Source organism: Drosophila sechellia, chromosome 2L (genome assembly GCF_004382195.2).
Source record: "Drosophila sechellia strain sech25 chromosome 2L, ASM438219v1, whole genome shotgun sequence".
Taxonomy (NCBI): domain Eukaryota; kingdom Metazoa; phylum Arthropoda; class Insecta; order Diptera; family Drosophilidae; genus Drosophila; species Drosophila sechellia.
The window spans coordinates 14,702,204-14,725,271 of record NC_045949.1 but is presented as its reverse complement, the minus strand read 5'-3'; the positions used below and the strand labels follow the sequence as shown (position 1 = coordinate 14,725,271).

The 23,068-nt window shown below is 39.6% G+C and overlaps 4 protein-coding genes across 6 annotated transcripts; 2 read left to right on the top strand and 2 right to left on the bottom strand.

The window, feature by feature from the left end:
• Window positions 1–111: 111 nt before the first annotated feature.
• LOC6611324 (gamma-aminobutyric acid type B receptor subunit 1) lies at window positions 112–18,403 on the bottom strand. 2 transcript variants are annotated; one of them, XM_032714106.1, is made up of 17 exons: window positions 17,397–18,403; window positions 13,472–13,726; window positions 9,440–9,574; window positions 9,184–9,354; window positions 8,907–9,123; window positions 8,562–8,727; window positions 8,255–8,498; window positions 8,047–8,196; window positions 5,165–5,307; window positions 4,979–5,102; window positions 4,794–4,910; window positions 4,519–4,726; window positions 4,202–4,458; window positions 4,003–4,140; window positions 2,646–2,829; window positions 2,453–2,520; window positions 112–2,183 (listed from the first exon to the last, which is right to left on the bottom strand). In XM_032714106.1, the coding sequence occupies exons 2-16, from the start codon at window positions 13,721–13,723 to the stop codon at window positions 2,480–2,482; spliced, it is 2,547 nt and encodes an 848-aa protein (XP_032569997.1). In that variant the 5' UTR covers window positions 13,724–13,726; window positions 17,397–18,403; the 3' UTR covers window positions 112–2,183; window positions 2,453–2,479. The 2 variants fall into 2 exon arrangements, with proteins under 2 accessions (XP_032569997.1, XP_002035871.2); XM_002035835.2 differs by lacking the exons at window positions 2,453–2,520; window positions 17,397–18,403 and having other exon boundaries at window positions 13,472–13,723.
• Window positions 2,848–3,984, top strand: LOC6611325 (angiopoietin-related protein 6). Its single transcript, XM_002035836.2, has 2 exons — window positions 2,848–3,742; window positions 3,811–3,984. Exons 1-2 carry the CDS (start codon window positions 3,171–3,173, stop codon window positions 3,932–3,934), a joined length of 696 nt encoding a protein of 231 aa, XP_002035872.2. The 5' UTR covers window positions 2,848–3,170; the 3' UTR covers window positions 3,935–3,984.
• On the bottom strand, window positions 5,320–8,038 carry LOC116800229. Its single transcript, XM_032714105.1, has one exon. It carries the CDS (start codon window positions 8,000–8,002, stop codon window positions 5,390–5,392), a length of 2,613 nt encoding a protein of 870 aa, XP_032569996.1. The 5' UTR covers window positions 8,003–8,038; the 3' UTR covers window positions 5,320–5,389.
• A 279-nt stretch (window positions 18,404–18,682) lies between the features above and the next one.
• On the top strand, window positions 18,683–22,870 carry LOC116802322. Of its 2 annotated transcripts, none has more exons than XM_032726487.1 (2): window positions 18,683–18,982; window positions 22,519–22,870. In XM_032726487.1, the coding sequence occupies exons 1-2, from the start codon at window positions 18,858–18,860 to the stop codon at window positions 22,859–22,861; spliced, it is 468 nt and encodes a 155-aa protein (XP_032582378.1). In that variant the 5' UTR covers window positions 18,683–18,857; the 3' UTR covers window positions 22,862–22,870. The 2 variants fall into 2 exon arrangements, with proteins under 2 accessions (XP_032582378.1, XP_032582386.1); XM_032726495.1 differs by lacking the exon at window positions 18,683–18,982 and adding an exon at window positions 21,809–21,902.
• The last annotated feature ends 198 nt before the right edge of the window (window positions 22,871–23,068 follow it).

Genomic DNA, 23,068 nt, shown 5'->3' with positions numbered 1-23,068 from the left:
TTTAAAGGCACATTAATTAATCTTAAATCCCACAAATAAAACAAATTACGACTAGTAGGACTAATATGACATAAACATTAAGCACACAACCCAATAAATAAAAGTGATATATTTGTTCAATTCTGTTTTGTGTTTTTTATTCAGTAAAATTCTCATTTATTCCGTTTTATTAAACTTTAAATTAATTCGTTAGTGTTACATTCATAAGAACATACCGAGTTTTTCATTACTTTGACCATTTGTTTTTCCTGCATATTGCTACCATTTTGTCGTGGTTCATATTTAATTTGTCACTAACAGTAGAATTTCACTTTCTTGTGTGTTTCCATTGAAATAATTCTGGATTTATTTAACCTTTGCTTTTTCTATTTACTCGTATTTATACAACAATATTAGCTTGGCTAAACTGTGTCTTACTTGGCTAGAAGTTCTTCAATCGGCTGTGATTCGAGGACAAAAGCAAATAATTGATTCGGATTTGAAAATTCAAAAAATAAATGTCGATTACTTGTTGCATTTGTAGATTTGGTTGCTGTTTGTGGCTGTGTTCAATTCTGTGTTTTTAGTAGGCGCAGCTAAATGCTCTATATACAATATACATGATCTCGAGTTACACGTCTACCCTAACAGCGTTCCCTATATGTATGTGTATGAAATACAATCCAAATAAACTACAAATTCCAACGACTCCTAACAAATGTACTAGAGATGTTCTTTGCCATGTGTAAATTTCATATATATATTTCAATATTTATATATAATCATTGTTTATCGTGTGTATAGTATTAATTTCATTTGCTTGGTTTTCCTTTCTTTTTTTTAACGGCTTAGATTTTAAAGTCTTTCATTTCGTAGGAATTTGATGTTGTCTATGTATGTTTCTTATAGCACTTTTTGTGATGGATTTCTTTTTTATAATTCCATTTTACTTGGATGTGAGCGAGTTTGAATTGAATTTGAATTGAAAAGATTCGATTTCGTTGAGGGCTGAGTGGTGAGTGAGTGATAGTATGTTATGCATGTGACTAAGTTAATCATTTGTCAATAGGGTTCAGTTTAGTTTTAGTTTAAATAAAGTCAATTCCTATATAACGACGTCCTCAATTATGCTCGGTCTCTCCTCGGTTCCTGTGTATAATATATATACTTTATAAATGCGATTTTAGAACTTACAGTAGGTTCAAAAATGTCTCATTACCATTTAATTTGTCTATGTATAACAGTACATAAAAATTAAAACGTTCCTTGAGCACTCAGCATCCCATCCATAATATAATATATTAACTTTTGATGCTACACTAGTCTAAGCTAAATGTATACATATCCTTTCATTATCTAATATCTGCTAGACTTTTCATTCGATTTGTGCTTTTTACGATTTGCTGAAATGTAAACTATTAAAACTTTTATCGAGTGCACATTTACACCTCACATACACACACATGGATCTATACAAAGTGCCTAAAGCTAACTTAGCTAACATATTTGGGAACCAAACCGATTATCCTGCCGAGAAGGACAAAATGACCTAGTTTGATTCCCGGAGTCTAGGAGTTTGGTTTGTATTGCCGCGACCTGGTTGAGAAAAGACACGTACACATAAATAAAAACTAAGAATCGGGAGAAGGCCGCCTTTTCTATGTAGATTTACTATATTTAAGTAGAAAGAGCTCTAGGAGACAGCGCTGAGCAAATGAGGTTCGAAAGTATAATTCGTCTAACTCAAAAACAGTATTTACTAAAAACAAAATCAACAATTTGTCTTCCCTACACCTGCATTTAAAAATGACTAACTTTAACACGATCTTTTCGTAATGAATTCTCTTGATTTGCTAGAATTTTTTTTTGGTTTCTGTGTTGCAACTTTAAAGCCTAACAATTCGCTTAGTTTAGATGCTAGTGTCGAGTTTTTGTTTGTTTTCTTTTAAGTTAAAATTACTTCGTTTTCAATATTAATGCTAAACACGTTTAAGGTACAATACATATTTCATTATTCTACAAAATTGCTGCTACCAATTCACTTATTTAGCTCAGCTTAAAGTTGATACAAAGTTCTTTAAGTACGTGTTTGTTTAAATCCATCTTCCGTTAGCATCATTATTTGCATTTCATATCTTTTGTATAATTCACCTATCACGCAAAGGAAATTGACAAGTTTTTTCATGTACGATGCTCATGAGTATCTGCAAGATAGATATATTACGAATTAGTACTTATAAAATTTAGATAGTGCAGTATGTTTTTCTTAAGTGTGATCTAAAACATCTTGCTAAAATGTGAAAGAAGTTCAAAAGCAGTGATGTTTATTGAAAAAGTGCTGAAGTGCTGAAGATACAAAAAAGTGCTTAAGATACATATGCAGAAAGGCTATTGACATTACAGAAACTGATAAATTGTCTTTGGTTTTATGTGCGAGAATCGAGTTTACATAGCGTTAGCATAAGCAAATAACCTTTGAACTCCATTTATATTGTTGTTCCTAATCAATTGTGTCAATGCCGACGAATAGAGCTAAGATTTCTAGTTAAAATCGAGAACATAACGATTAAGAACGTCAAGCTAAACCAACGTAACTAGTATCGATTACCACATGCAACTGGCTAGGGGGCAATTGGGATGCATAGTTCCCTCCACCAGGTACTCACCTTGTGTGATTGCGAGTGTGGCTGCGGGCGTGGCATGTGCGGATGAAGAGTTGATGAGGGAAGCGGGCTGCGAAGTTGTTGCAACGGCGGCGGAGGCGGCACCTGTTGCACCATTCAGTTCTGTGCCCTTGGCGTCGCCCCGCTCCACAAGCCGCTGTCGGAGGACACGAATCTTTTCCTCCTTCTGCAAGGGGAAAAACGATGTTAAAGATTCGATTTGATTAAATTATTCAATTAATGTTTTTAAAACAATAAAAACCACAAATAAGCAAAACAAACAAACAGTTAAACAATAAAAATGTAGTTCTATCTTTTAATTTTTTTTTTCTAAAAACAAGTGTGCATTCACCATTTTGGAATCCATTTGCTTAAATGTCGACCTAAATAGAATAAATGTATATCAAGCAATGCGGTCAAAGGTTGCAAATTGAGTTTCTATTTAAAACCACAAAACTGCGTTCCCCTTTTAAATAGCAGATATGTGTAGATATATTTCAGTAAACCACCGATCTTCTATCAGCACGCATGTTGAGTATAATGAAATCGTTATTCGTTGTACTACTTTTATGGACTTTGCTGTTCGAAGTGGGTCAGAGTTCACCACACACGTGTCCCAGTGGGAGTCCAAATGGAATTTACCAGCTGAAGTTGCCAGGAGAAGAACCTTTCCAAGTGACCCAGTGCAAAACGACGGCAAGAGATTGGATTGTCATTCAAAGACGACTAGATGGAAGTGTTAATTTCAATCAATCGTGGCTTAGTTACAAAGATGGATTTGGCGATCCGAATGGCGAATTTTTCATCGGCCTGCAGAAGCTTCACCTGATGACTAGAGAACAACCACACGAACTTTTCATTCAATTGAAGCATGGTACTGGCGCTACAGTATACGCTCACTTTGATGACTTTCAAGTGGGCGGTGAAACTGAATTATACAAACTGGAATGGGTGGGAAAATATTCTGGAACAGCTGGCGACTCACTTAGATACCACATAAATAAAAGGTTCTCGACTTTTGATCGTGATAATGATGAATCTAGTAAAAATTGTGCAGCCGAGCATGGCGGGGGTTGGTGGTTTCACTCTTGTTTGTCAAGGTAAATAATAAAATTACAATTGCATATATAAGATGTTTTTAATTATGTAATAATACTTCATATTACAGCTCGCTAAATGGACTTTATTTTAGAGAAGGTGAAACAGTCATGCTGAATGGAATTCACTGGGGCCGCTGGAAATTCCAATCCTTAACTTTTGTTCAAATGATGATAAGACCGAAATACTTTTAGATTCACGTTAAAAAAAAAATTAAATAAAATAAAACTGTATTAAGTTAATCTACCATAACTTAGCATACCTGTGTTATTAATCGTTGCAATTCCTCATTTTCGGTAACAAGTTTCTGATAGCGTTCTTCGTCCTCCTTCGATATGGCTGAATCGGGATTGTATTTCGATTCGGCCTTATCCTTGGGATGACGTATGACCTCAATGACCTGTGCGAATAGAGAGCATTACAAATGTGCTACTTCATTTAGGCGCAGTGTAGTGACTGACCTTTGGCACAAATATCAGCAGCATGCTTAGGAAACAACAGAATATCACAGCTAGAGCAACGAAGGCAAAGGACGCGTCCTGTTGCGATGCAATGACCATGCCCACCGGAGCTGTTATCAGGCAGAGGACGACCACGTTGTAGATGCTCATGCCCACATAACGCGAATCGTTGATCTGTTTCACTTTAATGGAGCGCGTCTCGTAGGCCAAAAAGAGGCCAAACACCAGGATTAGCCCCTTGAAGCCATATACAAGACCTGCAAAGTAATATTAATATATTATATGTATGTTCCTAATGTACCGATATCACAACATACCCAACCACATGGAGTTGCGTTGACTTTCACAATGCTCAAGCTCTGGACGTATTTTAATATCATCAGTAGTAGATACTGGATCTTCGAGTGGGAATGTTTCGAGATAACGCTGCAGCGGATCAAAGATCTGCCATGAGAGTAATATCACTAAATCTATTGATAATAGCCCCGAAACCATGGTGTATAGCTTCCAAGGTTCCACTTTTTTCTGCAATTCCAAGAAATGATTAGCAACTAATATATGTAGTTTTTGGTTAATTAAATTAAAAACGCACCTTCGGGTCAGTTTTTGCTTTTGTTGTAAAACGATGCACACGCCAGACCTTGCTGAACATAGCACCGTATGCTAGTGTAAAACCGGTGGATAGTAACCAAGCCCGCGCTTGACATATCTGATGGATGTTTTATATCAAATTAACTATCAAAAAATGAAGACAATTTTAAGGTAAAGAACTCGCACCTTTGGATACTCCTCGGGGCTGACAAAGCGTCCGTCGATGCCCAGTAAGATGACAGATATTAGACAGATGATGACACCAAATAACATGATCGTATTGCAAACAGGATGCGAGGATTGTATTACTCTAGAAATTATAAAACCCCAAGTTAGTTCTGCATGAGCACTGCCAATAAAATAGGAAACTACCTTCTATGCTTATTCCATATATTAAAGATGATCAAGGCGAAGGCAACGAATATGCCACAACTGGATATTGTGCACATGCACACAAATAATGGCAAGGACACGGTGCGTAGAACATGGGTGACAATTGTGCGATCTTGAGGAACCTGGATTATAGATGTAATAAATAATAATAACCAAACTAGAAAATTTCCACATTTTATTAGAAAATTATATGTATTATGTACTTTATAACGAGTAGTCGTGTCTGAGCAATTTTTCCACCCTCTCGCGGTTTTCATTTGTAGCTAATAACACAAAAAACGAAACTTGGCCATAACCCTCTTTCCTATGATGTATATTCTTAGCCCAGATTTTGCAATTTATGTGGACACGTTCATTTGCTTTCAGATTTTTGATCTTCAGAGCCACGATTCGATTCACATCGTTTGGGCCGAAAAATGACTTTTTACCCTCGTTCGCAATATACTCGATTTTCTCTTCAATATCGGTGTATTCCGTTCTTATCGCCGGCTCTGGATGAAATTCAATCAAAACATTCGTATCTTTATCTGATCGGCATGTAATCCAAGTGCGATTCAAACGACCCTCCTCTGATGTTGTATTATCCAATAACCTTTTTAAGGCCGTAAATTCAACCTCATCGATCTTGGCTTTGACAAGCTCATCAGAATTGCTGTAGGGTTCGGTCCTAAATCCAATAATCCGATTAACTTTTAGAAAAACACACGGTTCACCGCTTGGATAGCCAAACTTTTCATCCGCAGTACAAGTTCCAAAACGCGGATTCTTTCCATAGTCGCCGTATTTTTCCAGAAGAGCCATTATACCAGCGTACTTTTCCATGACTTCTGTGCTGTTTCTAGGATCAAAGGATACCGTCTTGGGATTAGTTCGTGGTCCGATGGGAGTGAAACTAATAAATGGTTGGGCCATCTTAATCATGGGTGCCTTTCTGGAAGCATCATCTTTGATTAAATCAAACCAGGCCATGGAAAAGATAATGACAAAGAAAATATATAAAACGGAAAAAACTAGTGTGTAGAGCCAATGACTTGGACGGCGTAATTTGTATTTTCCATGGGTTTTCTTGAAGAAAAGCCTGCGCCACTCAGTTCGGCCAGGAAAATGGTATTCGCAACCTTTGTAGTACTTTCGTCTATCTTCTTTGGTTGGCATCTTGTAGGGCCCATTATCCGGCGGTGGATCCACAATCAGTTTGTTTAGTTTCTTTCTATCAGTCTTTATGGGTTGCATGTAGATCACATCAGTTCCGTCGTCGATTGGCCAAAATGGCTTATCTGTGCTGGTTCCAATGTCCCTTAACTTGCCACTTTTGTGCACACGCATCTCGGCAATCGGCGGAATTATGATTTTTGGTAACACTTTAGTATTCACTCCAATTTCTCTTACCCGATCATCACTGTGTCCTATATCAACGGGAACATCATCAGGTTCGGTTTTCCGTTTATAATTCTTCCGCTGATTCTTAAGATTTTCAGTGGTTTGTCCAATGTCTCGGAATCTTCCATCATCATGGTATACTGCTTGGTCATCACCTGCTGACTTGCTGGGAAGTGTTTTAATCTTTGATTTTCTGCTTATATCCGTATTTATTCCTATACATCTGTATTTCCTGTTTCTTTTGCCAATTTTAAGCTTTTGGAATTCTTGCAGAATCTGATCTTCTCCAGGAATATCAGGCGATGTCTCCGCGATCGGAAAAATCCAAGCTTTCTTTGCATCCAATTCGATCTCTGGTTCTGGAGGAGGTTTCTGTTCCTCGTCTTTAGTTTCCTCTTTGTTTTCAGCTTGATTTTCGTCCTTATTCTCGTCTTCTTCACTTTCTTTGGAGCTTTTCTTCTCTTTCATTCTTTGAGCAAGGCTAAAGATTTTTGTGATTGTGCCTATGTGTTTTACTAGTGCATTTTCATCATCATTACTTGCGTCTTCCATATATTTAACTTCCTCAACATGGTGTTTGCTGGTTCCGGTGATCTTGGAACCCTTGACCTCATCGATGGTTTTATCATCTCTACGGGTCTTAAGAAATACGTTAGTTGACTCGCGTTGCTCCTTGAGCTCCTTTAACTTCCCCATATTTATTATTTCCGCAAGGATAACAGGTCGTTCGTCCTCGGCATTCGGTGGCATTCGATAGCTACCTCGCATTGTCGCCGATCCAACTGAATCCAGATCGATCTCTTCCTCCTCACCTTCAAGACTAGAATGACACTCATTATTGCTGGGAAAACGACGTCGAAGTGTACTGTCTGGTTCCCAAGTTCGATTTTTTTCCGGCACGTCTTCGGACGATCGATCATAATCGATCATATCGGACAGATACTTTTCCCTATCAAATGAATCAAATGGCTCGCGAACTCGCCTCGTTGAAGATGGCTCACTGACCTTCTTTGCAACTGGCTGTTTTTTTGTGCGGCTAGATGGCTCCACTTTTTCATCGTCAGATTCTTTTAGAAGGGATTTTCCGGGTAGGGTCTTTACTAATAGCTTTTGATCTTCTTTTGATGCACGGCTGTTTCTATTTGCAGATTCTTTTTCAAATGATTTGGAAAAGCCTGGCTCTTCATTTTTTTCATCTTTCTGGTTTACTGTGTCTATACCAGCATTCGAAATTGACACCTTTTTCGGTTTTGGTGCCACCTTAGGACCTTGCTTAAGACTTACAGATGATATTGGCTCTTTGGATTCATAATTTTTCTCACTTAAGCTGGTTAATGATCTTCTTGTATTAGCCTCGTCCTTGGACGGATTTCCGTTCTTTTCCGGATCAGTCGATACATGCTTTGTCTTCTTTTGCATTTTATCATCGTCCGACATTTCGATTATAGGATTGAATTCTCAACGCTGACTGATTTGCTTACCTTGCCACCAATCCACTGTTCGGTATTCAACCAGGATAGGTTATCCAACTGAGTATCGTAGTAACCCAACTTCTCGTACTTGCCGTCTATCATCTGTTCGATTTGTGTAAGAGCAATACGATCGCCCTGAGAACTGAATGCCACCACACCCTGCAAGTAAAAAATAAGTAACTAACTAAGTATTATTAAATAAGATTCACAAACTTACCGAGACACCAAGAAACTGTGTGGAGTTCATGGCCGCGTAGATTTCATCGGCAATCTCCTTGTCCGTATAGGTAAAGTCCCTCAGAGATTTCTTCCCGGTTGTTAATCGCTCCATGGTCTTGTTGAAAGCCAAAGCCACACTCCACACTGCATCGTAGGCGAGTGGCGCCTCCTGATAGCCTTCCGGATAGCGATCGTGGTTAATGTCGTAACCCTCCTCGATAAGCGCCTGATTCAGTCGATGTCTGCGCGAAAAGAAGGCAAAATGAAGCATAAACTTTAGCAATAGATTATGTAGTATTACTTACCGAAATTCCTCTGCAGTCATTCCGGATATAGTTGTCTGATTGTTCTGATTCCACATGAGCGCTTCCGTTGTCAGATGTCCTTCGGCAGCTATTCGCATCTGCTCAACAGTGCAGGTGATGCCCTCCGCTTTCAGATTGACCTCGTACCAGTTGTCCTCGTACCAGCCTAAAAAATAGACAAAAAAGTAGTTTAGTTACAGGAAGTACAGGCTGTAGAACAAACTCTATGAAAGTATCTATGCATATCCAGTTAAGTTGTATCTTTTAAAGATACCTTTTTATCATTTAAGTTCAAAGTTTAAGTTTAAGTATTTTTTAAAGATTAAAGGTATAATTTGTACTTACCTATGAAGAACCATACATGGGCTCGACCATATAGCTGCTGCTTGTACATTTCGCAGAGCACCCTCCTGGCGGCCACCACGTAGAAGAGTCCCACAATGATGCGTGCATCCTGGCGTCGCAAATTGCGCACGGCGTCTGTTGGATCGGATAGAAATGATTGTCTAGTTACGATTTCAACGCCAGCCTCCATGCATCGATTCTCGAGATCCTCCACGGTCTGTTCATAAAGTGATTTGAAGTTAATATTGAAATGTAGTTAGTTAGCATCGATACCAACCGATATAAAGACCTCCTCCGCCTGCTGCAGAATGGCCACCCGGGACCAGCCGAATTTCTTCATCAGCTTGATGCGCGTTGGATTGTGCACCGTGGCCGATGGATGGGTGCGGAATAGAGTGGGGAACCGCTTGCGATCCGAAAGAGCCGGACTCGAGGCTCCGTAGCAGAGCTGATATAGGAATATAGGTAAAGTATTTCGGGGTATGTATGTATGTATATACCAGCCGTGCTGGCGTTATGCAAATTTCACTTACCACAATTAGATTCCACATTTTGGCAGCCTCGGCTACAGTGGTGCACACCGTGCTGCATCCTGCCAGTAGCATCAGCTTTTGCGGTTTATTATAGAGCAGATTGTACATCACGCTGGCGCCCAAACCGGGCTCACACTGTGAATGAAAAGGGGGCGGGGGATGGGTATGGGGATGGGGAGAGCGGAATTAGCCAAGTTGCCAAGAATACTTATACTCTCCTCCTTCGGTCTTCGATAAATATTCATAAACATGGGCGGATATGTAGGTTTTCGCTTGATGGCCAACGCGAAGTATTGATTATGATTATGCTAAGCAACGACGACCCTTCAGGAGTTATTAATAGCGAATTTCCTGTTATTTATGTGTCTGTCTTCATTGGATGATAATTATTGATATGATTAATTGGCTATGTGATTCATGCGAGGCGTTTATGACATTGGCGTGGCTTTTAAATTGAATTTAATGCACACAATTGGCCCAGAAGGAATTTTCGTCATCTCGCCCACTTTTCGCCAATATAATTGAAAACGAAAATTAATCAACTGGCATTTGGCAAATTCTATTTAAAAACAAAAGCCGCTTATTTATAAACTTGCTGGCAGAGAAAATTAAAAACTATAATCAATCAATTTAATAACGAATTTGTAGCAACATTTATGTAGCTAGTTAAATTTCCATATTCAAGTCCTGGCTAATTTATGTCCCACCTGGTTGATATTTTTCCATTATGCTTTTCATTAATCCCCATGTCATAGCATTTATCAATTAAACAAGATTCATTCATGACAATGAATAATTCACGAAGGTGTGCTCCCCTTTCCCTCGTGACGAAGTTGTGATATACATACATACGTGTGCATACGTGTGTATCCATCCACATTGGCCACATAAATGATTCATTCATTCAGTTATTCATTCTCGCATTCATTCATTTACAAGGCAAACTCGTTTCCTTTACTTTGGCCCAAAACCCCCATTCTGACGACAATTTTCATATTTCTTACTTGGCTTGCGTGTAAACAACCATTCTAATTGGTTTTTTCTTTCTTTTCCTTCTCATGTCCAGTCCCTGTTTATGCATAAGTATTATCCTGTTCATACTACTCCATCTATTCAGATCTGGGTGTGGGCTTCGCCTTTGGGTACCGAGGCATGCCACGATGTCCGCTCTAGTTTAATAGTTTCCCTTTGCGCTTTTCGTGGGCAGGGGCATGCTAATTTTATAGAACAACTAAGCAGCATAAACCTGATATACATAACTATAGTACTTTTAATTTTAACAAAAAATAGCTAAATGATTTATGAATACAAAGCATATTAGGGAATATATTCATTGTGCACAAAAAAATATTCAATTTATTTTTTATTAGTACAGCAATTGAAAATGGGAGTTTAAATAATTGAATGCCTTGTTGTGATTTAATTAAACATTAATTTAAAAAGAAAAGCAAAAACCTTTCGGGAGCACATATTTTTATCCCAACGCTATTAAATCAAATTCCGGCTTATTCCAAAAGCTTGACAACCGGTTTAAGCCATTTCAGTGTTTCGCATGAAGGCACTTAGCCGATAGAAAGTGACAGCTTTGCAAATGCAATAATGCGATTTTTCAACACTGATTTTTGGCCATTAAAAAATCAAAGTTCGATTTGAAATTCGCCACAATTTATTCACCTATTCTGTGTGATCTTAAGCCGACCAGGGATTTCGCTTATTACAGGATAACCATGCTGCCTTGTTTATAGATTTTTTTTGTTGAACTCTCAGTGCTTTTGTGCAGGATTCTTTGGGACATTTCACACATCAAAGTAGGTCAAGCAAAAGGCAGCGGCAAAGGCAAACATTGCGTGCGACCTTTGCTCCTTGTCGCTTGCCAAGTGACGTGGATGTGGGCGGGGTGGGGTGGTGCGCGGTGGGAGTGAGTGTGGATGTGGATGTGCCGGAGGAGAAGGTGGCTATGGGACCTGGAGATGGCAACTAATTATGCAGCATTTAACGGAAGCTGTTTGCCTAAGCCACAAACATAACGCGCCTGGCTCAGGCTCAGTCCAGCGAAGCGAACTGAACTGAACTCAACTAACCAGACCAGACCAGGACCAGATAGGAACAGAGATATGACCAGGGCTAGGACTTGGTTTACCTCTCCGGCTCTGTTCCTATCTATATGTCCGTATCTGGCTCGTAAATGGGCGTGTATACATATGTACATATATATGTGGCCTAGGATATATGTAGTAGTAGTAGTGTCTGTCCCTCCTGGCAGCCTTGAATAAAAATAACTCAAATGATGAGCTACGGCTCGGCCGGGCCAAAGTGACCTCATTCAAAACTCAAAACAAGTAGTTAAGCTTTCGCTCACTTAAAACTAATGAGGTTCGCGCTTAAAAATAGGCAGGCCCAAAACAGCCGCCGCCGAAGTAGTGGAAACCGCAACAACTGTACCGCAGACCCTTAAAATGTGAAATTCACAAAAAAAAAAATATATGTGCGAAATATGAAAATGAATAAAGATAGTTGGTTTTGGTTTTATATGTAACTATGTATTGTATTAGAGATACGCGCCAAGGGGCATTGATAGCGCGCAACTTGGTTGGGAACTGGAAAACGGAAACTACATCGGTTACTGGCCATTTATTATGATGCATGAGCGCTTGGAGGGCGGGTATTTGTTTAATAGCTGGTTCGCTAAAAGCCAACAGAAGTTGCAGAATCCATACAAATGTATACTATTGAAAAGTTGATTTATTGCGTGCCCATTCTCTATTTTTACCATTTATAACGAATTTGACAGCTAAAAATATATTTCGTGCTCCTAAAGTTAGCTACAAAATGCAAAAATTTGTTAGTTTTGAGTAAGGATCAATAATAACTATATGATCAATACTGTATTCACATTGATTATAACGATTTATTCAAGAAAAGCTTTTATAGAAGTTTAGTTCGTGCTGCTGGCATTAACGATAAAATGGGTAAAACTTTTGATTGCAAAAAGCAAGTTCAAAGTTTATAGGAAAAACTTTTACTTATTGATCTCATAGAAACTTTCTGGGAAATGAGAGATTTTCGCGTTGAAATAATTATAACTTACAAGATTAATGTAAATACATTTATTATATAATGAACAACAGGCGACATTTATTGCGCGACCTTGTTCGAGATATACACACATATTTTTCTTAATGCTAAATACCCTTTATCAATTACGAATCACGCGCATAAAAGCCCGATTAACCGAACTCAGCCAATTTAATTGCTGTTGGCAACGTTGCGAACGTGCTCCAGTCCGAATCTCAATCGCAATTTATGTGCGGTCATTAAGCAGCGGCATTGCCAAATATTGTTGGACATGGCGGATTGTGCGGCGAATTCAATTTGTGGAACACACGCGCAGCAATACCCTTTAATGCGGCATAATAAAACTGTTTGTCCTTTGTTAACAGTGGCCAGCTCCAGTCCCAGCCCCAGCGCCAGCCTGATCCCCTGGAGAAATATGCTAATGAATGCCAGTGCTCAGCCAGCTCTCCACTACTCATCAGTGAGCAGAAACAAAAACGAAACAAAATAAGTGGCACCCAAGGGTATGTGGCAGGGCAGCCGAGGAGGCAGCAGGGTTGCATATAAGTAGAGCTTATCGCTTTCCAACTTACTAGTGCACTGAGCGAAAATGCGAGAACAGAAGGCTCAAACAGAACTCAGTGCATCAGGAGTGGTTTCTGTACAGGATATTAATTGCAGTGATATGGATAATAATGCAAACATGTTTTTGGATACTTGGAAGTTCATTTGATAGTTATTGGGTATATAATAATGTTAAATATCGCATATAGTGTATATTTACTATATTAGTTACCTATGAAAATTTTAAGTAAGTTCGAAAATTACAATAAATTTTTATTCATATTGAAGCCAGCTGAAGAGGAACCATAAAAAACTATTTGAGTAACGAACTTGGACTGTACCACTATTGCATCGCATTAAATTCTAAATATCCTTAGGTATATATCGTTTTCTTTCAGTGTACTGACTACTCACCTCGCTGTCGTTGCTGTGCAGGATGAGCTTGAAGCCCGGCAGCAGATTCGGCTGCTTGTTGACATCATCCAACGCCAGTCTTGCGGCAGGCATACACGCCTGCCCGCCCTGCCATCCTCCTTTGCCGGCTATCGGAAAGATGCCGCCGATGTGCAGTTCATCTGGCCTCCCGGCCACGCCCCCTTGCAGGTGCGGCGAGGCGATCAAACAAAGCAAAAATATCCAAAACGTAACAGCACCATCACTTGTCATATCCTGCAAGGCGAAAGGACCACAAACGTGAAACGTGAATCAGCAATGGAATCAGTATGGAATCAGGACGAATAAAACGCTTTAAATGTGATTACCGAATTGGCGAGCGAACAAAATACGGGGAATACAAATACAAATACAAATAGAAATCGAAATATAAGAAGGACACGGCCAGGACGCTCGGAAAAAACAAGCCCACCAGCGGTGGAAACCAAAGGAAACAAGAACGGTGAGGGGCCAAATGAAACCAAACCAGACCAGACCAGGCCAAAACCCAAAACCAAAACCAAAAGCGAGCGTTAAGCTTCGTTTTATGTGCCAAAGCAATTTTTATGACTACATGGGCAAACGTAAGCAATTTATACACTTCGTTGTCTCATCCTGCAGATGGGGTATACCAGATACTATGCGGAATTGGATGGCAATGAAATTATGAAATACGATTTTATATTAAATATTATATACCATATTATTAGAGAGAGTGGTGGGGAGAAAACCGTTTAACCTTTCAACATGTATGATATATTTATATAACTTATTATTTTTTTTTCGTTTCATAAAAAAAAAAAATTTGATAAATAAATACTAAAAAGAAAAAAAACATCGTTAGCCTTTATATTTAAAAATATTGTTACCATTCGTTCATACATATTGCACTTTTGTTTCTTAAAATACACACACGTCAGCTGATAATTAAAGTTGATTTTGATTATCACTAAGCCAGTTTAGTTTATTTGTCTGCAATGTGTATTTTGCAATCGAAGGATAACTGATTTGTTTGATATAGTGGCCATTACTGAGGTGGCCCGAATAATCTGCCAATTCAAATGCTCTCCTCACAATAAATCTCGTCTAATAACGTTGAATAAGCATTTCAGTTCAAATAATCCACTTCATAAACGTGCTGATTTAAATTTTATTTCTGTTGCATACTTTTGGGTTATGTGTTTCCTTGTAGCTTAATGAGGAATTAGGCTGGAGATTTTCCTTCATTTGTGCGTATAACGTTTTAAAGGTTTAAGAGATTGAGCCAAAGCTTGTTTTTGTGTTCGTCTTAATGTATGCGCACATTTCTAAAGAAAATAACAAAATTTTGAAACAAAGTAAGCCGCCAGCAAATACATTATTAAAATTGAAATGAGTTGCATTTTATTGTACTTTTGGCTTAATTTGGTTATAAATGGGTACTGTCATTCAGAGCGCAAGAAATGTGGCAGAAAATTTCGATTGCATCAAATTAGAACGTGATTGACAGGAAAAGTCAATTTGCATTAGCTTAGGTCAGTTTCGACTTTGACCTTGCTGACTAATCCAAACGAAAGCCAAATGCTTTTTATGTCCCCGCTTGCTGCAAATAATGGCTAACCACAAAAGTCCGAATTGGAGTTTCCCTAACATTTAAATTCATTGGAATTCCAGTTATCGAATTTCATTTTAATTAAGCAAATCTCATTAGGAAGCAAACTGCGGCCAAGCCCATACTAATCCCAGGAAAATAGTTATCGCAATCCACATGAAGCCAAATCAAATCTGCAACAAATTCAATTGTTTGCGAACAGAATTGAACTTGGATTTAATAGTAATTGTCTCTTTGTCTCGCGTTTTCTATCGTTTTCGTTTTATTCGCCTGGATGTCTCTGTGTGTGTGGTTTCTATTTAAGTTTTGATTTCGAAGCTTTTAAGCTTTGTTTCAATTGAGATTTGTCGAAACAAATAAATAAATAAGCAGTTTGTATTTTATTGTTTGTTTGTTGTTGCTGTTCAATTTCTTTTTTTTTTTTGTTCAGGGCAAGGGCATTTTGCGACTCGGCGCCTGAGTTTTATGGCTTTTACCCGCCACGCCCCCGCCCGCCCCTTCTTCTGTCCGCATCCCCTTTGGCAGTGTTCTAAACTCCTGCCAGCAATATTTTTCTATAAAAAAAAGAAAAAAACAGAATAGAACTTTTATGTGGGAGAAGCCTTTTTATCTCTGTGTCCTGCGTGTGCGAGGTACTCACACACACACCGATACATAAAACCATATAGGGCAACAAAAAAAAAAAATAACTTAAAATATGAATTGTATTATATATTTTACCGTCAGCACGTTTCATAATTTATTAGGGTACTAAAATATTTAATTTAAGAGTGCCTTCCCGGCTGTTCTAGACATAATTTATCATATTAAAGAGTGGCTCTGATTGAAATCTGCTTGTAAGTGAATATTAAATAGATTGTACATTCGAAGATTTAAGTTTTATAATTTATAATCTTTTATAGTTGTAAAACCCTTGAATAAACAAAGCATAGTTCCATTTGAAATATATCTTATTTCTCAACATATTTGTATTCTTGTACTTAAAATTTATAGAAAACTTGACTTGCATTAACATAAATAAATACCGCTGCTAATTTGCTAGGATTTATTGATTTAGTGTTTCCTTCAGTTTCCATCGTAATTAGCCTATTAATCAACTCAACAAACAGTGCGTATACGTATTTTGAGGGTTGATTGCTCGACTTTAGTGGGTGATGAATGCGATGCAAGTCAGAAATCAACTAAAGTTTTTTTTTTTTTTTGAGGATGTATAAAAATACAAAGCCATAATGTGGCGATGCCATTACCGGTTATTTGTGTTGCTTGGATGATGAATGACAGTTTTTCATGCACAAATACGCCGTGTTTTTTAGCATAAAACCTTTTTACAGTGTTTGCATTCGAGCGGCGTGTGTTATTGAATGGAAATGCTGTCGGTATAGCACAAACATACGTACATATATGTATGTATGGATATGTCCATCACCGCAGCGCCACTCCAAATTTGTTTGCCAGTTAATCGCACTGAGGCGCGTTAGTCATGGCGGTGTGTTAAGGACAAAAAGGTGGTGCGGTGGGTGGTTTTGGTGGCTACACGGGGTGGCTCACTTAACTAAGGTGTGGTTGCAGATTTGGCGAGTTGACACCTTTGACGTAGAGTTGCCGCTGAAGAGGCGCTGATGAGAGGGGATGGTCGTCAAGGGGCTAACTTCCTAGTGACCTAGTTTACAAACCTTCGCACACACACACAGACTTAAAACATTAATTACGTCGGGAATTCTGCACAAATGCGACAAATGCTTCACTTCACTTCACTGCCTTCCCACCTGCTCTCTTCATCCCTACACAGAACAAAAAGAAGTAATCGTAGATGATGATCAGTTTGCTCTTCTTATAGTCAATATAAAAAAGGATATAGACGCATTTTCAGATTCTTTGAAAGATCTTTGCATCTTGGCGGTGAAAAACAAATAGTTCATATATCAAATTTGTATTGAAAAGTAATTTTAATAATTTAATTTGAGCTACGAAGCGGTTTGTAGCATGATCACCAATCCGGTATATTATGTTAACTATTATTTTCCTATACGACGACCAATAAAGATCTATGTTTTATAGAAGAGTCTTCAATCATCTAAATATTTTTCTTTTATTTTTACTCCTTAAATCACTTGGCTTAAAACATACATCCATCTACACTGACCATTCATCACTTATCCATCTCCTAGAATCTTTGAACCATGAGGGTTTTCATTTTTTTTTTGAGCATCCCTTGAAATTAGCTGTTCGCTTTTTTTCAAGTGTATTCTCTCCGCCTCTCTTCGCGGCACTCTACACCTTTCTATTACCATCTCGCTCACTTTACACTTCACTTACTTTGCGTATTGCCGTTTAAAAATGCGATGTTGCGGTTGTTGTTGTTGTTGTTTCCTGCTTTGCTACTACTGCTTCCTCTTCTTCTCGGTCTCCGCTTTATCCTTTGCCGCTGTTTTTGTCTCTGTCTTTGTCTGCTCCTTTGCTCCTTTGGCCGGTGCTTCAATTGTTTCATAAGACGCTTCTTCTTTTTCGCTGCTCCTTTCGCTTGGGCAGGGGCGTAGGGGGTGTTGGATGGAGGGGGTGCTGCCAAAGGGGGTCAGGGGCCAATTCAGTGTTTGTTGTTGATTTGGTTGTTGATGGTGTTGTTGTTGTTGTTGCTATTATCGCTGTCGCGGCGGCGTTTTTCAAACATAATTTGATGACTGCGCATTACAATCGATAATCCCATGCACAAATGCAGCTCAGCACATCGGCATTGCCTTAAATCCATTTTAATGAGAACGGATCCCGATAATTCCGTAATCCCCAAATGATGGCAATTCCTTTGCAGGTCCTGCTGTCACTGCCTTTTTTTGCTCCCCTCCCTTTCTTTTTTTATTTTTTATATATGTTTGTTGCACTTTCACAAATAATTCGAGAAAGAACTGAGACTTGTCAACTTTGTTTGAGTTTGCGGTGTGTTCTGTGTACTGTGCTATATGCTATATGCTATGTATATTACTTTGTACAAGTTTTCTACATTATATCAGATTTACGTTGAATTCCTTATCAAACTAGTAAGCTTCTGGCTGTGAGGGGCATGAATTATTAATGTATTCGTTATATTTCACTTGCTTTCTAGCTGTAACACACTTCACTTTATCAATTCCCGCACCGTAATTCCATTCAACGCGTATTTCTTTGCAGGTATTCAGTTCTGCGGGAGTTATATTTTATGCACAGAGTGGTGTTTTTGCTCCTGCTCCTTATTTGTCTATTTTCTGTACAGACTTTTTCGCATTGTATTCGGGGGATGAGACGCGAGAGGCTCCTGCTGTGTTCGTTGTGTTCCACATGTATCCGACGACTGGAACTCCATGACTGACATTTACGTTTTCGCCTGGCCAGGACGAAAGCTTAGAGCACGGGAGCTTTCTGGTGGGAAAGCTCGTGCTTCCGCTTTTCCAGTTGCCAAGTCAAGTCGGGTTTTTTGAAGTTTCGCTTTTACAGTTTGCTGGCCAAGTCGAAAGTCGCGAAACTCTCCGGGCAATTACGGTTACTTTGTGGGTGGTGGTAGCCGGGGTAGCGGGTGTGGGGGGTGGTAGTTGGACGGTAATTGGGGGTTGGGCGCAAGGACGAGGGCGGGCTTAAGGACACCGGTTTTATAGAGTTGTCAAATGGCCCCAGGAATGGCCAGTCAAAACATCAAAATTCACTCGCAATTGGCCAAGGGCAATGCAAAAACCAACAACAAGAGGCAAGTGCCACTAGGCCAACCGGGAAACAGGATGGGGGGCATTGTTTTGAAAGCGAAAGGCCATAATGCTTGCACGCCACAATCCCGAGCCGCAGTCAAAGCCAAAGTTGAGTTTCATTTTTGGGGTCGCGCGTCGCCTCATCGAGCCAAACATGCAAACACGCACGGGCCAAAGCCCAAGGAAGGCAAGGTGAGGTCCTTGTCATTTAACTCACTTGTCGAGTTGACCTTTGTTCGCTTGGTTGTCGTGCTCCACCATACAGCTAATGCCCAACTGCCACGCCTTGAGCTTGATCCATAGCAACTTGTACTTTTGTGTCCCCCCCCGCTCGACAAAAAAAAGGGGAAACCCTGAAAATACACCAACCACACCCCTCTACACACACTTGGCTCTAAATACAAACTTGACCCCCCTGCGGATGGCCATGTGCATGTTTGATGAGCTTATCAAGGCTCCGGTATTATTGAATATTTTCAAATCGATATGGCCGTGCCACACCGTTAGTTGGCACCTTAATTGCCAACTGAATAAATCATTGACAATTGTGCAATTAGTTTGAGAACCTCAACTGTCCGCTCAAGTCGAAGGATTCTACGGTCAAAAATAAATCATTTGCATCGGCTCGAAAGTAGTCAAGCCAAGAAATTGGAAGTTTCCCATCGTCGACTTGGGAAATCAATTACTCAAATATTTATGTCCGCATGTGGAATTCGGGCATGCTGAAATGCACTTGTCTTGAACTCTGCCAGTGAATAAATGGTTATCGAAACTGCTGAGCGGATTAAATAACTTTCAGATGTGTGAATACGAGGGGGCATGGGTTATGGGTTATGGCCTATATTTGAACTGTCGAATAGATTACAGGACGCATTTATTGTTTGATATTTGAATTGATTTCATAGCCAGTTAGAGCAGAAACGGTACTAATTAAACCAAATCCTCTCAAGAGCAAATTGGTAAACAGCAGTTGGAAAATTAACATTGCGCAATTGTTATGCATTGATAAATTGATGATTTATGTATGAATTTGCTGTATTGCAATGTTATTTTGGCGATTATTTTGAACTCGGATTTTGATTTCTAGTTCATTCTAAATTCGCGTTTTAATTACTTAAAATTAGAAATGTTTTCAGCGAAATATTTAGCGAATTTGCTTTGAATAGAATATTTATTTTATATTATGGTAATCCCCTGAAACTTTTCAATAAAATGAAAGTGATTATTGAATGGGTGATTTAAAATATTGGCTGCCACAGCTCAAATAAAATCCGCAATCGACATGAAAAAGCGTGATAATGTTAATTGAAAAGAAATACATAATATGTTATGGTAAATATTTAAATACATTCTTTTAAAATGAAGATACTGTAAAGAAAAAGAATAAGTAAATAGGCATAAGATTACGGAAGTAACTGCTTGACAACCCTTTCATATTGACATGACATTTGAATTCAATGAGTGTGCATAGAATTCGCAAGCAAAACCCTTGCCAAGCCATAGAATTAAATGTAATTACTGAGCCAACATTCGGCCCCAAGTTGGCAATGTAGATGCCCCACTGTCGTGGTTGCACAAATGCATCCGACCGAGCCAAGAGTAACTACCACAACGAATGTGGCAACACTCAGGCATTGAGCAGGAGCAGGGTTCAAGTTTCTCTTTGGCCAGGAAAGAACCACAAAAGATTACCGAGCGATGAGCTGCAGCTCATCATCTTCACATCCTTTCAATGGGCGCCGCTAAGTCCTTGGGCACATATGTATGCATATGTATGTGTGGCATGCACAAATATGTGTGGAACGTTTCATTTTTTATACATCTCTTATTATTATTCTTTTTCTTTTTTTCCCTCGGTGCGCTCAACTTTTCTTCTCTTGTTTCGCTCTACCTTCTTTTTGGTTTTGTGTTAAATTGTTGCGTTAACCAAGCCAACCAGCTTCGGGGGCAATCCTTGTAAAAAGTTTAGCATAGCAGAAGACGCACGCAGACATGCTCGCAGCCATTCACACGGAGCCACCAACACAGTCGCACGCCTGGCATGCGTTTTTCACATTGTTTCATGCGGTTGAATAAACACAGGCGCGCACACACACGCACATACCGTCAAAAGGCACGCACACACACACTCATGCATTTTATGATCTGCACAAATAGGACCAAGAGAGAAGAGAGCGAGGGAACGAGGCAGATAGAAAGAGAGAGAGAGAGAAGAGAGGCAAAGACACTTATTCGCTCGCTTGCCTCGACAGGCTTACAAAACAAACATTGCGGCATGTTTTCTGTTTGCACACACTGCGTATACGTACTATGGTCCTTACATTTCCTACCTGCGCTTTGCCAGTGCCCAGCAGCACCAACACAACGGCACACTGCCTTCCACACGAACACATTGCAGTCACGTACATACATACATATGCACATTACTCAGCTCGGCCTGGACAGCAGTCCTTAACCCTTGATCAGCTGGCAGATTTTAGCCTGCATCATCGGATCATAAAAATATATGTTGGCAATACCATCATTGCATTTATAAAAAATATTTATTGATATTAATCAAACATAACAACTCCAAAGGTGTTTAAAGTATTTTACAATCGATTGTAATTGTTACTTGAAATATGATTATGTAGCATACTTTTCAGGACGGTCCTCTAAGGACAGAATTCGCGCATATAAGAAATATAATCTTAAGGGTGAGAGACCCTATTAAAAATTATTTCTGTTTAAAAACTGCGTCTGAAACAAGTTATATATTATTCAAATAAATAGTTTCAGAAATAAGAAATCACAAATTAAGCAAACTGATCTAATTCCAGACGTCCAATTAGAACTGATTCTTGAGGGCTGCAAAAACTTGTAATTCGAGTCGGCCTGAAAGTTTAAAATGTTAATTTGATGCACTGGGGTGGGATGTCTGCCAATCCCCAATGTTTGGGTTAAAAGTGAACTAATTTACATAGACCGCATGGTACAATGCGCAGGCGGCCGCATGGAGAAGGTAACAAAAAGATTCATTAGGGCCAATCAGTGCAAAGCGAGTCGTGGCGAAGGACATGCGGAGAGGACCTGGCCAAAAGCGGCCGCCTGACGGCTGGGCTGGGTGGTTGAGGTAGTTTCATTACGTTTAAAGGTGGCCTGAGTTGGGCCGAGGTGGTTCTGGCCAAGCCGTGTGTGTAAACGTAAACAGCTCGGGCAGCCCTGGCTCCGTTGTTTGCCTTATAAATACGCACGCTCTACTTTAAACAAAAGCGTAGTCGCCCTATCCCATTCCCGATCCCTATCCCACCACACCCATCCACCCACCACCCACTGACGTACACGTGCCTGTCCTGCCGTCCTCAGTGTTGTGCGTCAGTATGTGCAAAACAAATTTAAACTTTACACCCAAAGTTGATTTTTATGAGCGAAACTTTAAATAATGGAATTATCTGACAAGAAGTTGGCCAGAGGACGAGGCCAAGCAAAAGCGACGGAAGACGGCCAAAGTGCTCAGCCCTAAGCGATAATGAAAGAAAGAGCTAACTGATTGGGCCAATATAAAGTTTGCAGTCGCTTCGAAACCAATCAATGGTGTAATTTATGCCGCTATTTTCTCCATGGCACCCACCCCGCCCACACCAGCCCCATCGCACATCAGCATACCAAAAAGCGAACCAGGGCACCAACACCACCTTCAACACCATGCCCACTTTCGGCCCGTTATTAAATATTTATTTACACTTCAGCTACAATAATTCATTGATGCATCGAGCGCCTGGCACGACACGCTTTCTCTTTTCGCCTCCGACTGGTTGGGGTCGCTCCGGAGCTGAGCTGAACAGGTTGGGTCGCTGGCGGGCACGACCCGGCAACGTAAACGTCAGGACTAACCTTTGCCCGATGTCCTTCAAAGGCGCCGTCGCTGTGAAAGCAACAGCTGTGCGCTCTCTCTCGGCCAGCGAGCTTCGTACTGCGGAGCTTTCTTCGACATCTCACTTCCAGTTTCGAACTTGGCCAAAGCCCTCTTATCAGAGCTTTCGAAATAGGCGGATTGAAAGGCGGCTCAAGCGAGGGCCATACAAAAGTTAACCAGTTACTTTAGTAGTTTAGAATTTAATTTTAAAGAATTTTTACTAAAAACGGATTTTTCCATTGATATTATTTTATTACTCTTCATCTAATTAGCTTACGAAATATTCCGTAAGCGGTAAATCTGCTTGCCTGTGAATTTATATGCGTGTAAAGTATATTTATAAATACATCTCTTCTAACTATAGTACGGACTCAAAAGTAAAA